The 17,200-nt window shown below is 40.3% G+C and overlaps 1 protein-coding gene across 3 annotated transcripts in view; it reads right to left on the bottom strand.

The window, feature by feature from the left end:
* Positions 1 to 16,624, bottom strand: part of PCDH1 (protocadherin 1) — a 287,578-nt gene extending 270,954 nt beyond the window's left edge. For all 3 annotated transcript variants that reach the window (XM_077474262.1, XM_077474266.1, XM_077474265.1), the window contains exon 1: positions 16,249 to 16,624. In XM_077474262.1, the coding sequence (XP_077330388.1) occupies positions 16,249 to 16,300 (52 nt within the window). In that variant the 5' untranslated portion in view covers positions 16,301 to 16,624. The remainder of the gene's footprint in view (positions 1 to 16,248) is intronic.
* Positions 16,625 to 17,200: the final 576 nt, after the last annotated feature.

Raw genomic sequence — 17,200 nt, 5'->3', positions numbered from 1 at the left:
TTTTGTGGAACCACATTTTGCTTTAATTACAGCCTTTGGTCTGTTGGGATATATCTCTACTAACTTTGCAATATTTGGCCACTCTTTGCAAAACTGCTCAAGCTCAGTTAAATTTGATGGTGACCATTTGTGGACTGCAGTCTTAAAGTCATTCCACAGACGTTTAATGGGATTTAAGTCTGGGCTCTGACTAGGCCATGCAAGGACACCTCTCTCTCCTTCAACCAATGTGTGGTCATTTTGCTGTGTGCTTTGGAGCAAGAGGTTAGTGAGGGTTTATTATTTTGAATGGAAAACCCAGAAACAGCTCCAGATGTGGCCCCTTACCTGACCTTTAATAGCTGTCCTTGCCATTTGTTTTTCAAATGCTTCCGATTTTGTTGCAGTGCAAGGAAGCGGTTTGTGAAAGTATCCTTAGGTTGTGTGAAGAGCTCCATAGAGCAATCTAGAGCAAGACAGAATGCCATCTAGAAAACACACACCGACTTTGGGAGAGAAGATTTAGAAACCTTAGATGGTGTGTGTGTGTGGTGGAATTAGTTCAGTTCTAATTGTATTAGGACCATGGAAGCAGTTTTGGTCTGCTTGACCCATGTTAACAACATTGGGAATTAGTCAAGCAAGCAAAAAGTTGTGTTTGCAATAAAGCCAGCAGACATGTACCAGTATTTATGGTCTGGTTTTAATGTTCCCCTACTACTGAAGTGAGGGATACTTGACTTCTTCCATCACTAAGGCATTCTAAATCTGAAGTCCCTTCGTCATATTTATAAGATGAAGGGGCAGCCCCTCTTCTTGAGGTCATGAGAAAGTTATATTGATTAGTGGTCAGACAGTTACAAATTGACAGTTGCAATCACATAAAATAAAAAATGGTTGGCCTTAAAGTTAAAACAAAAGTTTGAAAATGTCCTACTTTGGGTCTCTCTAACAGATGTGATATTTCATATTGCTAGGTCAACAAAAAACGTCAGCCAAAATTCTGCCTTTTGTATAGAAGCATTAGAACCTCTATTAGGGGGGTTTATTTGCCCTAACTTCCCGTATAGAGAAGCAATGAGCATTTCTCCAACGACAGCAGAGCAATACAAGCATTTTTCTCTGGTTGACTAGCAAGAGAAATAGTAGTAGAGAGACAGCAACTAAACACCCATGCCTCCGTCCAAAATTTATATATATATATATATATATATATATATATATATATATATATATATATATATATATATATATATATATATATATATATATATATATATATATATATATATATTGAAATTCATTATTTATATATTTAATTTTTTGAAAACTGAGAACAAAATCTGCTGCACTGTTGTATAGGGCTGCCAAGTAATTTAAAAAAAAAAAAAATTCTCCCTTAGCATGCATATTCTGCTTTTTTTATAAAAAAAAAAAAAAAAAAAAAAAAGTACAGACTTCTTACCACGTACACGATTCTCAAGCAAGCATTTGCATATCAGGTATCTCAACACATGTGCTGCTTTCACGTCAGTGACTCTAAGTGGAAGGAGTAAGGAAGTTCCCATTTCTATAGGATGACAGATTCCTTTTAAATCCACTTTATAATTCGCCAATCAAAGTCCATCAGCCATTACCATCACCATGTTATGAATGTGAGTGGTCTTCATAGTTCAATACATCCATTTCATTTAACAGCACCTGTTCCAGCAATTGAATATATAATAAAAGATACCCCAAAATGTGCCTCAGAGTATTACACTGAATTGAAAGTTAATCTTCAATTTCTGGTGGACTTCTTAAGAGGTTTCTCAAGGAGGTCAATAAATCCTTAAAAGATCCACCTCATTGGTTTCGCTCTCCATTACAATATTAGTATAGAAAAGCCCTAATCCAGAGCAGCCCTCACATAAAAGGCACCTCTAGATGCTTGTAGTTTAGGTCAGTTTTCAACAGAAGCTCCACAGAATAAGCACATTCACATAGGATTATGGGTTAACAGTCTACCTTGCACCCTCCTACATTTTATTACTGGCCACTGAGAACAGCTAACAGAGAAACGGGCCAACCCTGGCCCTTGATCAGACTCTCAACCTTTTCAAACATGGAGGAACCCTTGAAATAACCTTTCGGTCTCAGGGAACCACTGTTAAAAATGTATTTATCTACAACTCAAGATACATCAGTGGGATGGTCAATGGAAGAGTGCTCCTTACATCTGTGGTCTTGGGGAAGAATTTCCCCCTACAGATAGCTAAAAGATGATTGCCATCACTGGGAACTTATCTGAGAGGAAAAAATTGGTCATTGTTTAAAAAAAGGAACCCCTAGCAACCATTGGAACCCTGGTTGAGAAACCCTTCCCTAGATGTATGAACCCATCATAGCACCCATGGAACCTAGGCACAAGACAGACCTAAGATGCAGATAACTTGAAGGCCATTGTTATGTGAGTGTAATGTCTTTTTAGAGCCAAAACACTTTCACTGCGATGCTGGAACACCCACGGTCTTCATTTTGAATGGCACCCCAAATCACCTAGCCAATACAACACAATGCACCAATGTTCCCCAAGAGAAAAAAAAAAAAAAAAAAAAAAAAAAAAAGGAGGACACGTCTGTTACAACCTATATTGTGGTGCATGCACAGCCGTGCAGAAATAACCTGCCTCAATCCATTGCACATTAACAGCAGTAACACAACGTAACAATCTAAATCCGCCTGTTGCCTTACTTTGAGTTTTTTTAGTTGCTCTGACTTCAGACACTTCTTGAAAGTAGCTCAGGTTCATATCAGCCTAACAGTGACGAAATCTTTCGAAAATGGAAAGTAGAAAATCCCTTTAAAAAAAACTTTTTCCTCCAAGGAAGAAGGCTGAAAATGCTATTTTAAAACAACATATCATCCAATTTAGGATGAGGAGATGAAGTTCTCCATGACAACAAAGTTTTGTTTTACAGACTTGGTAACTAACGCTGGCAAATACATAGATCCAGGAACGAAGGCGGTAAAAGTCCACGGCAGTATGTGGATTTTCACAGGCATTCATCAGAGTGTTAAAATAGCCATTTCGTTACACCTGACACTTGAAGCAGATAGGCTGCCTCTGGGCATCTCAACAGAAGCTTCTACAGAGTCCAGAGTCGTAGATCCTGGTATGACCGCAGGTCTCAGCTTGTACATGTGTGGGGTCTTACTGCCAAACAAGCACAGCCTGTACGCTGCAGACCAGGACGGCACTAACCCAAAGGCTGCAAGACAATCAGTGAAGAGGAACAGATCGCACATGACTTGAAATATGAAGCCAGACATCCAGCCTACTTAATGTGAGCTCACTTATTGCAAGATAAATACAAGGCTAATAAAAAGAAAAGCGGAAAATCCAACTAAAGGGCTTATTTAAAGAAAAGTCTATACAAAAAGCAGTAACAAAAGCAGTCTACACCGTTCATTCTTTTAGACCGGGGTAAAGCTGGCCATACATTATTCAATTTCCTTTAGATTTACCTTCAAAATATGAAGTGCAAGAGCCGGCCTTATTGTATACAAATTGAAAGAGTTTAGGGTTGACCTCATATTATATGGTTTTATTAAATCTAAAAGGAAAATTGTACAAGAATTGTATAATAATATATGGCCAGCCTTAGCAACATAAAAAGGCGATTGCAACGCTTAAAGAAAATTAAATATATATTGTAATGTGCCTGTAGACCAGCCTCTTTCAGGCACGTTCCTTCAGAGGTTGCTAGGGGTTCCTTGAGCAGCTGTAGAACGATCTGCCATCTGACAGTGCCCACACCAACATCACTCAGCAGAACCAGTGGCAAGAAGCCTCATATTTATTCCCTCAGGTGACTAACCACTGAATCTGTTGTTAGGTGGACATTCCAACGGACCACCGACATAAAAATAAATAAATAAATAAAATAAAAGCCCCTCTGCCAATGACCACCTACCTAAGGGTACCTAAGGGGGAGCCCTTGAGCCACTGACCACCTGCCTAAATGAGGGGGGGGGGGGGCTTCACAGATTAACCACCTAAGGGGACCCTTCGCCCAGTGACCACCTACCTAAGGGGATACTACACATTTTCACTAACTTTTTTTTCTGGACACTATTATTTATTTTAGGATTATTAATGAAAATAAATGTTGTTGCATAGAGCAGCTGTGTAATAAGAAAAAATATCCAGGGTGGGTGTTTTACATGCTACGTATGACCCATTCCTCTTATTTTTTGTATCTACAATGTAATGTGTATGATAAATGTAACCATAACCTGTTAAAATAGAAGACACGTCTTAAGATTTGAAAATTATTTTAAGGTTTTCTCTAAGGTAACAAAATTGGCTAGACATTAATGGCTGGTCACAAAAATGCTACCTGGCACCCCATGGAGAATTCTCCTCAGCCCATCTCCAGTAAAGGTTAAAGATTATTACCGTAGATGGGTTAAAATGGTTTCATACCCAAATGACATGACACAAATGTCTGTAGTGTCTACAGGGCAGGACTGCACGTGTGATGAAAGCAAGACCCTTGGCCACCCGTTATTCTTGCAACATCCATATAACTACTTTATATTTTTACAAAACAAAAATCGAGACGCAATGCATGTACACAAAACCAAACACATAAATTTCAGTGCCAAACAAAACAAAAAAAAGCCATTTATACACAAAGGCAAACTTGTACCAAATGTTAGACTTGCAGACCAGCAGCAGGCAATTAAAAAGGTTAGGAAAAATTGCTTTGGTACAAGACCACCTAAATATTTCCATCTGCCAGTTGTAGCATCTGTACCTTTTGGCCCTACAGGGGGTCATCGCTGGTGGGGTAATGACAGGAAGGCCCAATTTACTCAACTGCCAGCTTGAACAAATTAGCAGATAGGCTTCCGGCAAATTCTGACACAGCAGTGTGAATAGTCAGCCCTAAAGAAACAGCTCTGTCTCTGTCTTTTACAATGGCACCAAGTAGACTGTTCATACAAGAGAGGGATGGTAGGGATAGGATATGTATAATACACAGGCATGCTCATTCAATAAGAAAATGCACAGAGCGTTTCAAATATGCCAAAATGATGTTCCCAATCAGAAATCAGCTCTGCAACTGCTTCATTGAATGAGGTTTTCAAGGTGGTTAAGAATGAGAAGGTTTTCAACATGTGTCCTATTGATAATCAGCAAAAAAAAAAGCTCTGCCAGCCTTCGCTCCGATAGCAGACCCATCACCTCTGTTTACCTGGTTAAGTTAGCGTAAATGTGACATGTACAACATGCACACTAGCTCAATAAAAAAAAAATAAAAAAAAAAATATTATAATATATATATATATATATATATATATATATATATATATATATATATATATATATATATATATATATATATATATATATATATATTTATAATAAACTTTTTTTTTTTTTTTTGAGCATTTAGCATCTTTTTTTCTGCCTCTAAATGTTGATCTAAAAAAATAAATAAATAAACCCTCTAGACTACCTATTGTGCATGGACACACAGGGGTAAATGTACTAAAACCAGTGCATTCAGAATCTGGTGCAGCTGTGCATAGAGACCAATCACCTTCCAGTTTTTATTGTCAAAGCTTCATTGAACAAGCTGAAGCTAGAAGCCTATTGGTCACTACACCCAGCTGCACCAGATTCTGTGTGAACTAGTTCTAGTAAATCTCCCTCATAGGATAACATTAGTTGCTTCTACAAGCAAAACACTAAACTCTAGGAGCTGCGTTTTTTTTTTTTTTTTTTTAACCAGTGTGCATGGAGCCTAAAAATGGGACAATTTGTGTTTTATAGCAATAATGAGCACGCCTCGTAACTGTGAATTTTCATAATTCATGCCATTAAGCCATTCAATGGACAATAATTCTAAGCAATGCTGAAATAGGTGATTTGGTTTGTAAATTGGGAATATGTGGTGCCTTTCTCAACCTAACACAGAGGAACCCTTGAAATAACTTTCAGGCCTCAGGGAATCCCAGCCAATAATTACATTATAGCTCACAAGGAAATTAGTATGCTCCTTACATTGGTAGTCAGTGGGAAGAACATTCTCCTTACAGGTAACTAAAAAGATACTTGGTGTAGTTGGTTACCTATCCAAGAGGGTGAAATTGGCCTCTTCTCAAAAAAATTCCCTAACGACCTCTGAAGGAACATTGTGGTTCCACAGAATACTGGTTGAGAAAGGCTGGTGTAGACCAAGCCTGTAAACATTTACATGCAAAAAATAAAAAACCCGCCACACACACATTGCCCATAGCAACCAGATACTTAAAGAAAAAAAAAAAAAAAGAAAAAAAAACGCCACCAGAAAAATGGGCATCAATTACTTCCTTTCCTTCTAAGGCCAAATATTTCATGAAGCATCGAGTATTAAAGGCTTATTAAGCTTAATTCAATAAGCTTTGACAAAAAGGATAAGAATTTTTATAATGAAACTTTTTTTAAATTTCAAACAAAACATCCGTGTAAATAACAATCACTTTTTGAAAATAATTATTTTTATTCTGAAGTTTTGTGAAATGAGACTAGTCTATACAATTTTGCAATGCGGCAGGAAAGAAATTCTGTGCTGCCCATCGCAACAAACTATCTGCAAATCAGAATTCAACAGCAAAAAAACAAGAAGAGGCTATTTGGTTATTATAGTAAGTATAGTAAGTAACAAGAATTTTTTTTTTCTCTTTAGCAACTTTTTTTTTTTTTCTCTCCTTACAACATACCATACGCCCATATTTTCTTTACAGCCATGCTCAGATTCCGACTATCAAGTTAGAACTTATAGATGGCTATGAAGATTATAGTTAAATTAGAACGATTAGATTGGACGCTAATAAGTCAGCCTAATTTAAAATAAGATAAATTGAAAAAAAATAAAAATATTAAATATGTTGAATGCGGTTCTGGAAAAGAATGAGTTAAATTAGCACCCCCCCTCATTTATTTTGAAAATGCACTTTTTATGGGTTTCCCCTTCTCTCATTTATGTGCAGCACTCAGCAAACATCTGTTTTTCAAATGGTCAAACGGCTACAGTTTTACAACGCCTGACGTCTATTCCCATAAACGTAAAATGCTTGTTTGTGTGATCACTTGCAAACATAATCTGAGACAGAACCCGGAAGAATTATTGCACATCTAATGTCCCCGTTCTACAGCACGGCACTGTCAAAATTTGAAGGGTCAGAATTGAGCGAAGAGACTTGATTCTGCTGCACAACTTCATTACGTGTGCACATAAATTTGAGAAAAAGTACAGTCTCAAAAACCATGTATACATAAAAGATGACAATACAGCTGCCCACCTGTTCTATGGCTCTACGATGCCTCTAGTGGCTGTCAGAATAATTACAGCCCCTAACACTGCCAAATAAAATAAAAAAAAATGTGTGTAATATATATATATATATATATATATATATATATATATATATATATATATATATATATATATATATATATATATATATATATATATATATATATATATAAAAATATTATTTATTTATATTAATTAACACACAACTAGATGTTCCTGTATCATCTAAACCGCTCAGGAACTAAGCTCAAAAATTAAACAAATACAGAAGCTTCAAAAGCGAGTGCCCATCGCTCGATGGTGGCAGTATTAAAAGCATACATTTAAATATGAGGGGGAAAAAGGCTTGCTTCGATGCACAGTATTTTGTGTCAGTGTTCTTTGTGCAATTACTTATATTTTCACTTAACATGAAGATTCAGCGCAGTAACAGCGGCAAAAAATAGCAGGAACAAAAATATGGCACCAGACTCGTATGATTAACCCTTCTGAAACTACATACACCAAAAATGTATACATTTTCTTTACTATTTCTACCACAAAAAAAAAAATTTTATATATATATATATATACACACACACACTTTTTTTTCCCCTCCCTTTTTTTTATACACACGCGTATGGGATATACTTAAAAAGCGTGATGGCTCCTAATGTCATCTATTGCTAAATAGGTGTGTGTATATTGGCAAAGGACCTATGATAATCAGTTCTGGCCATGCCTCATTGAGCTAAAAAGACTAAAAAACACTGTATACCCCAGAGGGCTCGGAAATATAGGCTCTGCCTTAAGTAGCCAGGTATCAGATAGATGACCAATCCTAAATAATTAACACGTTATTCCTTTTCCGTATAGATCTATGGTTACCAATTAAAAAAAAAAAAAAAAAAAAAAAAAAAAAAAAAGGCACATAATAGTACAAAGCGTAGTAAGTTAATCTTCTTGTTACGTGTTAATTACAGTAGTACGTTGGTTTATTTATTAGCAACTTAAAGAGAAGCATAACCCATGGGAACCAGAGTCACCTTCAGCAACCACTCCGATCAGTGGTTGTCCATCGGTTGTAGCGATTACGCATGCAAGAGTGCAAAGTGGATTTAAACAGAAGCAGCAAACAAACAGTGCATCAACCGCCATACACTGCAGCAACCAATCGTCAATCAGCTTTCTCTACGCTGCTTACTCTGTACCAATGAAAGAGGAAATTTGATTGGCAGCAGGCATTTGTTACACTAGGTCTGTAAAGGGTCCATCCTTCCCTAAATCCTATATGTTGGTGTCTAGCTAGCTGCTTAAGAAATCCGGCATGTATTCTTTAATAATGGAATGGACTTTCTGTAGCTTCAACGTCAAACACAAAGAGCGACCGACATGAAAACCATTACGTCTAGTTATGTTTCTATAGCAAAAAACAAGAGATTTCATTTTTTAAAGTTTTTTTTTTTTTTTTTTCTTTATAGGGGCCGACTCGTCCAACATATTGAAGAAGTTTATCTATAAAGCTGTGCGATTCAAAGTGCTATTGTCTCATAAAGGCGGGTGGGGGGCGGCGCGAAATAATAAATATATGTACATTATAATTTTTATATACACACACACACACACACACACACACACACCCCTTTCTCTAAAGCTTCCACAGCATTCTAGGAAGCCAGCTTCTGTCATCCATTATAACAGTACATTAGGAAGTGTGCATTGTATTCAATTACATACATAATCACGCTACGTTTTATGAGATTCCCTGTACCGCGCTGGCTGTTTTTTGGCACAGCGCATAGAATATAAACCGCAGATCCTGAAAAAAAACAGCAAACGAGATGGAGAGACAACACAGATTCAAGGATCAGGCATAATACTATCAAATTTAAGCCTTTAATATGGCGCAATTTGACGCATTATAAAAAAGGGAAACTTTTTAAATTAATTTACAAAATCAAGCGCACTAGGTATGTGCATCTGCACATATATATCCTTAATAAAATACACAGCTTGCTGGCTAATAGAGCCTATAAGATTACGTCCACGTCTGACGCATATACACTCACATACTGCAGTTATCAACATTAAATTGGGTGTCTTTAATAAGGACAAAAAAAGAAGAAGAATATGCAAAGAGCAGCGCTGCAACCAATTAGCAATTATCTCTCATCGTCTTTGATTGCTTCAAAAGTGACGTCTGATTGGTTGCCACGGGTTACTGCACTTCATCGCTCTCTGTGCTGCCTTGTTAAGCAAGCCCGTATGTGCAAAGCAGCTTCTGATCTTTCACGGCGTCACTCGATTTTTATTTCACCATACAGCCATCATTAATAATCTAAGGCTTGCACTGAGGGAGTGCGTAGCCAAGTACATAAATTCATATATATTCTAGTCACTGCCTTGTGAAAAATCACTAAGAACGCAGGCACGGCGAATATTGTGGGGGGGGGCTGTGGAGATTGGGTGGGGTTGAAGCTACAGGTGACAGCTTGGAGAAAGCAGCTTTAATATTGCAAATACAAACACCGAGGGCTTTATGTTGAGACAACAAGTGTTAGGTGGATCTCAGTGGCTTCCTCGCACGACGCTGGCTGCGATTCTCCCCTTAAAAAAAACATGCCAACAAAAAACAAAAAAAGCGCACACTCGCTGTCTCCGATTTCCTCCCGATGAACAAACGCAGATTCAAAAAGCAAAATACGCCAGCCCTACGTCTTCAAACGCCTTCGTTATTTTTTTTCTTTTCCCTAATCCGACTTGACAGGGGAATCCTACAAACCTATAGCTTATTCAACCTATACAACGCAGCTTAAGCTTTTACGAACGAGCGAATACAAAAAGCTGTTGAATCTGATTTCTTTACACGCATAAGAGAAAAAAAAAATAAACACCACACAGGCATGTCCGTTCCCAATAATCCTCTTCGCTTACTCTACTGGCAGACACAGACCACAGTTGGCGAACCGTGATTAGCCAGCCTCTATAACACAGCCTGACTTTCACTGCCGCGGAGCACAAGTGGAATGCTGTAGTCACTAGATAATTGATAGCTCTGGAGGCGAATGGACTTTCATTATCCGGCAGGAAAAAAAAAAAAAAAAAGTGGCACAAATCCCCCTCCCTTCCCCGTCAAACAATTCCCAGACTAAGGACCAAAGCATATCCCCAAGTGACTGAGCTTCGGTGGAAGGAAATGCAACCGCTGCAGTGCCTTTAACAAGATATTAGGACATATTAGGATTTATAATGCAACAAACCTACTGGACCTTAATCTACTGGCCGCAATCTGGTCAAGAATGTTAAGAGTTAAATCTGTGCGGTTCGAAAGAGATCAATACTTCCATTGTTACGCATTTCTCCCCTGCATTGTGTTCCGTAAACAACTAAATACACATAATGGCAAAACAAAAAAGGAAACCTGATTAAAAAAAAAAAAAAAAGCAATAATGAAAGCGTTCACGGAGACCCGTTTGTCAGGCAGAAAAGCACAGCCCAGCGAGGGCTGATCGCATCTCATTTCAGGCAAGACGCGAGTAGGAGATTCAGGGATAGGTCGGGACTGGCAGCTACTAAGAGTCTGCAGCGGCTGAGCCAGACGTTCATTAAAACCAGGGAAAAAAAAAGGGATGGGGACATGACAACCAGGGAGATTGCAAGCTTTTGTGTACGTACACAACAGAGGTGGGACCTGTACCGCCGACCACCACGCCAGCCAACATTCCAATGTCTTTCAAGCCAATCGAGCCTATTTATTGAACCAGGGTACCGTGCAAAGTGCAATGGTAACCAAACAACAACCAGTAACCTACAGCAACCTGTCGGTGCTCAATATAGAAGCATCGCTGGATGCTATGGGTGACTGCACTTGCCACTTTACGATCAATAGAGCCTTCTCTGCTTCGTTTACAAGAACCATCAAGATTTACATTACTTTAATATGAACATCTTGTTAGGTATACCATGATCGTGGCTTTGCCTAGGACAAGCGACCTGCCTATTGCAACAAAAAACGGATGTGAGCAAAATAAAATAAATAAATAATATATATATATATATATATATATATATATATATATATAAAAAAAGAATTATGGGGAAAACAACTCATGGAGTCCATCCAATCGTGGAACGTATCTTGCCCATTTCAAGGGAACAGGAAATAGATTTGCTAATGAAGATGAACTTTCTCAGTATCCCACCATCTGTGAACTGGGTAGCAGTCGGAAGGTTTTAATGAAAAAATTTTTTTTTTATATTATATTATATTTATATTTATATATATATATATTATATATATATATATATATATATATATATATATATATATATATATATATATATATATATATATATATATATATATATATATATATATATATATATCAAGGTTATAGAACAGGTGCTACATATTGCACTCATCAGCAATACCTTAGGTTAAAGAGCAAACATTTCCCACATGCTACACAAAAATAAATGCAAAAAAAAAAAGGGAGCATATATGCGCAAGAATAAATGCCTCTCTCTCAAGCCACCCAAATAATACACCACCATTCTCACTCGAGATCTAGACAAATTAGAAAGTAAATAATGTATGCCATTCCATAGACCTCTATAGCTTGTGCAATATTCTGTAATGCATTAGGTTAACAAATCCATATTCCTGCATTTAGCCCACCGAATCTACATGGCTTGATCAGTTATAGGCACAACGTTCGTTAACCATTAGAAAAGTGCCTCGATCAATGATTTCATTAAAAATGGGTTTAAATTGCAAGACAAGAGCAATAAATTCGACAAGAATTCCACTCCAGCTGCAACACACTTTTTTTTTTCTTTTTTTTTTTTGGGATCAGCTGAAGAAAAGCTGTGTCACTATATCCGATAGGCATATAGGATCTTTAGAAATTTGCTTCGCCATACATGATCTGTCCGCAAATACATCACCTTTATCATCATGGCAGCAATTCGGATGCGTCTTCCCAAGTGCCAAGTCATAAGAACTGTTTATGGCAGTCAGACAGGCTTATTTTAATGGCATTCGCTGATTAAATAAGTCTCTTGGCCAACTTGCCAGTGGGTAATGTAAGGATTGTTTTAAATACCGAGAAGACATAAAACGCCACATATTGTCCAATAAAAAAAAAAAAAAAAAAAAAAAAAAGGGCAGATGAGATGGGGGACAAAGTTGCACTAGAACTGGCCAAACAAAAAAAAAAAAAAGCCTAACAAATATAGTACTAAGGTTTTCAATGACTGAAAAAGGGTGGATGTTACAGCAGATATATACATATAGAACATAGGTATGGAAGAGGTGAATGCTATGGTAGGTACCTGTAGAACGTTGCTGGGTTTGCAAATATTGGAATAGGGGATGCTACAGCAAGCATATATAGAAAGGTGGTGGGTTTTGATGGTTGGAAAAAAGGTGAATGCTACACGTATAGGGCGATGGTGGGTTGCCAGTGATTGGAAAAGGTGAATGCTACACATATAGGGCACCGGTGGGTTGCCAGTGATTGGAAAAGGTGAATGCTACACGTATAGGGCGATGGTGGGTTTCCAGTGATTGGAAAAGGTGAATGCTACACGTATAGGGCACTGGTGGGTTTCCAGTGATTGGAAAAGGTGAATGCTACAACAGGTACATATAGAACGACGGTGGATTTCCGACTATAGGAAAAGGCAAGTGCTACAGAAGGCACATATAGAATGATGTTGGGATTAGAAAAAAAAAAGGTCTCAGCAGGTAGATATAAAAAGATGTTGGGTTTCAAAGATTAGAAAAACGGTGAATACCTCAGCAGGTACATATAAAGAGATGTTGGGTTTTGAAGATTAGAAAAGGTGGATGCCACAGCAGGTAAACCTAGAACACCAGTTGGTTTCAGATGATTGGAAAAGGGTAGACGCTACAGCAGGTGCATTCAAGGATAAGACTAATGTACTCCCTGCAATAACTGGAGTGAGAAGACCCCAGCCTTGCACTGAACTACTCCTTGACTAAGCGGCTGGATCAGTGCTCACAAGACACCTGCAGGCATCTCCAGCCTATCTGAGAAGGTGCAGCTGCTTTCCCTACCGCTGGCAGTGCAAAGCCAGGAAACCCGAGCCGAGAAGGCAAAGCTAGGCTACGCAGGCTTGCAATCTGCTCAGTAGAATATCTCACAACCTACTTCCTCCCACCCACCCTCGGTGCTCCTCACCAGCTTACATATGTTATAGTGTTCCTAGCAGAAGCGTTTACCTCCATGCACACATTGGAAATATCAAGCAACGTAGCAGCAGTACACAGGGAAATCACAGTACTGCCTCTGAATACAGCTCAATTACAGCTACAGAGCCTGACCACTGCTAGAGACAGCACAGCACTAGATGCCTGTGTCATACCCTCTTATGCAAGTCTGGGCGGACATAGCCAGCTATTGCTGGAAAAAAAGGCAATGGACTCCTATTAGACCTACAATGAATGGTATCTAAGAATCTATATGCACAATAAGATGTGGTCATCTAGGTTACGTCAGGGTCTCCAGAGCAGGGTCTCCCCTTAATCTCTCCAGATCCCCCCTCCCCCCCCCCATACCCAATCTCCATCACATCCACTCTTTAGTACATCATCAAGCATCACTGTATACTACTGTGACATGTTGGTGTGATCATACTTATTTCTGGGGTACAGATCACACAACCCCTTCACCAACCTCTGGAGGAACAAGATGAATATAGGAATGTGCTGATCAGCCTCCCTATGTGCAAGAGGTCCTGCACACAAGCCATGTTCATCGCATCTAGTCCTTCGTACATCACGCATCGCTCTACACTACTGTGACATGTCAGTGTGTGATCATCTGTATTACTGGGGGTGCAGATCACACAGCCCCCCACCCTCAGGAGTACCGAGGCTCTCATTTATACAACAGAGAATATAGGAATGGTCTGATCAGTATCCCACTAACCATGCAAGGGGTCCTGCTCTGCACACAAGCCATGTCCATCACATCCACTCCTTGGTACATCATCATGCTTTGCTCTACACTACTGTGACCATCTGTATTACTGGGGTACAGGATCACACAGCCCCCCACCCCCTGGAGTACTGAAGCTTTCCTCTCTATAAAATGATAGGAATGTTCTGATCAGCCTCCTTATGACAGTGTATGGGGTCCTGTTCTGCACACAAGCCGTGACTAGAAAGCATCACTCTATACTACTGTGACATGTCAGTGTGATACAAATCACACAGCCAACCACCCCGTTTAGTAGCGAGGCTCTCCTCCCTATACAGCATAGGGAATATAGGAATAGTCTGAGCTGCCTCTTTGGACCATGCAAGGGGTCCTGCTCTGCACACAAGCCATGCCTATCATCAAAACAACTACTCTACCGAGACATACCAGAGTGCTTATCTGTATTGTTGGGGTGCAGATCCCTCTGGAGTTGTAAGGTTCCCTCTCTATATACATAAGGAATATAGGAATGATCTGACCATGCATGGGGTCCTGCTCCACACACAAGCCAGTCCATCATAGCCAGTCCTTAGTACATCATCAAGCATCACTCCATACTACTGTGACATGTCAGAGTGATCATCTATATTTTGGGGTGCAAATTCCTCTGGAGTAGAGCTTTTTCTTCTATATAGAAATGATCTCATAGCTAGTCCTTAGAACATCATCAAGCATCACTCCATACTACGGTGACATGTCAGAGTGATCATCTGTATTGTTGGGGTGCAGATCCCTCTGGAGTTCTCCTCTAAATACATTGGGAATATAGGAATGATCTGACCATGCATGGGGTCCTCTTCTGCACACAAGCCAGCCCATTATAGCTAGTCCTTAGTACATCATCACTCCACACTACTGTGACATGTCAGGAGAGATCATCTATATTTTGGGGTGCAGATCCCTCTGGAGTTCTCCTCCATATATACACAGAGGGAACATAGGAATGATCTGACCATGCATGGGGTCCTGCTCTGCAAAAGAGGCAGCCCATCATAGCCAGTCCTTAGTACATCATCAAGCATCACTCCATACTACTGTGACATGTCAGGAGAGCTCATCTATATTTTGGGGTGCAGATTCCTCTGGGTTAGAGAGGTTCTCATATACACAGAGGGAACATAGGAATGATCTGACCATGCATGGGGTCCTGCTCTGCATACGAGCCAGCCCATCATAGCCAGTCCTTAGTACATCATCGAGCATCACTCCATACTACTGTGACATGTCAGGAGAGAGCATCTATATTTTGGGGTGCAGATCCCTCTGGGAGTAGAGAGGTTCTCCTATATACACAGAGGGAACATAGGAATAATCTGACCATGCATGGTCACACACGCCAGCCCATTACATCCAGTCCTTCGTACATCATCAGGCATCACTCCATACTACTGTGACATATCTGTAATTTTGGGGTGCAGATCTGTGTGTAGCAGGATTGATTCCCTTCTCTAAAGACATAGGGAATCTAGGGGTGATGTGAGCAGCCCCCCCCCTAGGACCAAGTATGGGGTTGTGCTCTGCAGATTGTTAGTAAGTGGGGTTCCCCAGTTTTGGCAAAAAAAAAAAAAAGTGTCTGTATCATGACATAAGGGGGTGCTAGGACCCCCCCCCCCCACACCCCCATCCATAAGCAGCAGTGAAGGGTCATTAGATGGACCATTGATGGTTGGTATTCCTCGGTGTCCTGGACGATCAGCAGAAAGCAGCAATCCAAGGCATCCATCCTGGTCACCCCATGTTTGTGGGGGTACAGCGCCCCCCCACTTCTCATTCACCTCTCCATCATAAGGGGGGGTGACGCCCTATGACTTAAAGGGGTGCTCCATGGAGGGTTCCCCCAGCAGCAGGCAATGGTGATGTGTCCGAGAAGTATCCGATGAGGATTTGGGGAGGCTCCTCCACACTAGATCTAGTAGTTTTAGGGTCTTCCTTACCTGTGTTGTCCCCCTGTCTCCTCCAGCCGCCTCCCCCTTCAGCGCTCCTCATCGCTCGCCTGGCCGATCTGGGTTGTCACATCCACAAGTCCCGGAGAAATGGGCGATCGGATGGTGCGAGGTGAGTGTGTGTGTGAGTGAGTGAGTGAGTGTGTGCCGGCTCCCCTGCGATCGGCTCCCCCTGCGATCACCTGCTCGTCCAGTAGGCAGCGCTGAGGATGGGGAGCTCCGTCCCGGAGAAGTGTATGCTTGTGTATGAGCCGGGAGAGGAGCGGAGCCCGCTGTCTGTGTGCGGGGGGAGGAGCCGGCCGGGATCAGCACTCAGCCAGCATCTCTTCCCTGCCTCTCTCAATGCAAAGCTGTCAGCTGCTTGTTGCATGCCTTAACTCTGCAAATGGGGGCTCCTCTTCCTCCTCACTGCCTTAACAAACACAGCCCCTCCTCCTCCTCCTCCTCTACTTGTTTGATCCAAGAGAAAGGGGGGGGGGGGGGGGGCCACTCAAAGGAGAAAAAAAATAATAATAATTTCATTGCAATATTTCTAGGGTGTTACAATCACAGGCTCATTCTGCAAGGCTGTGATCTGATGGAGGAGGATAAGCCCCATCCAAGGCAGGAGACAGACTCCAGATCGATCGATGTGTGGCTCCGCATGGAGTTTGCATGGTCACCCTGCATTCGTATAGATCCAAAGACCTGTGGGTAGGTTCATCGGATTTTACCCCCCTTCCTGATCGGAGCACTTTTTGCGATTCGGCGATGCGTCGCTTCAACTGCGCATTTCGTTTGCGATGTCGCGCAAAATCGACACCCCTTTTTCCCCCACAAATAGAGCTTTCTTTTGGTGGTATTTGATCGCCTCTGCGTTTTTTATTTTTTGCGCTATAAACAAAAAAAGAGCGACGATTTTTTTTTTTTAAAAAAAGCAATATTTTTTACTTTTTGTTATAAT

The sequence above is a fragment of the Lithobates pipiens genome, unplaced genomic scaffold (genome assembly GCF_037356315.1).
Source record: "Lithobates pipiens isolate NorthernLeopardFrog02 unplaced genomic scaffold, aLitPip1_a1.2 Scaffold_8, whole genome shotgun sequence".
NCBI classification, from domain to species: Eukaryota; Metazoa; Chordata; class Amphibia; order Anura; family Ranidae; genus Lithobates; species Lithobates pipiens.
The sequence above is the reverse complement of the archived record's forward strand: the minus strand, read 5'-3'. Positions and strand labels throughout refer to the sequence as shown.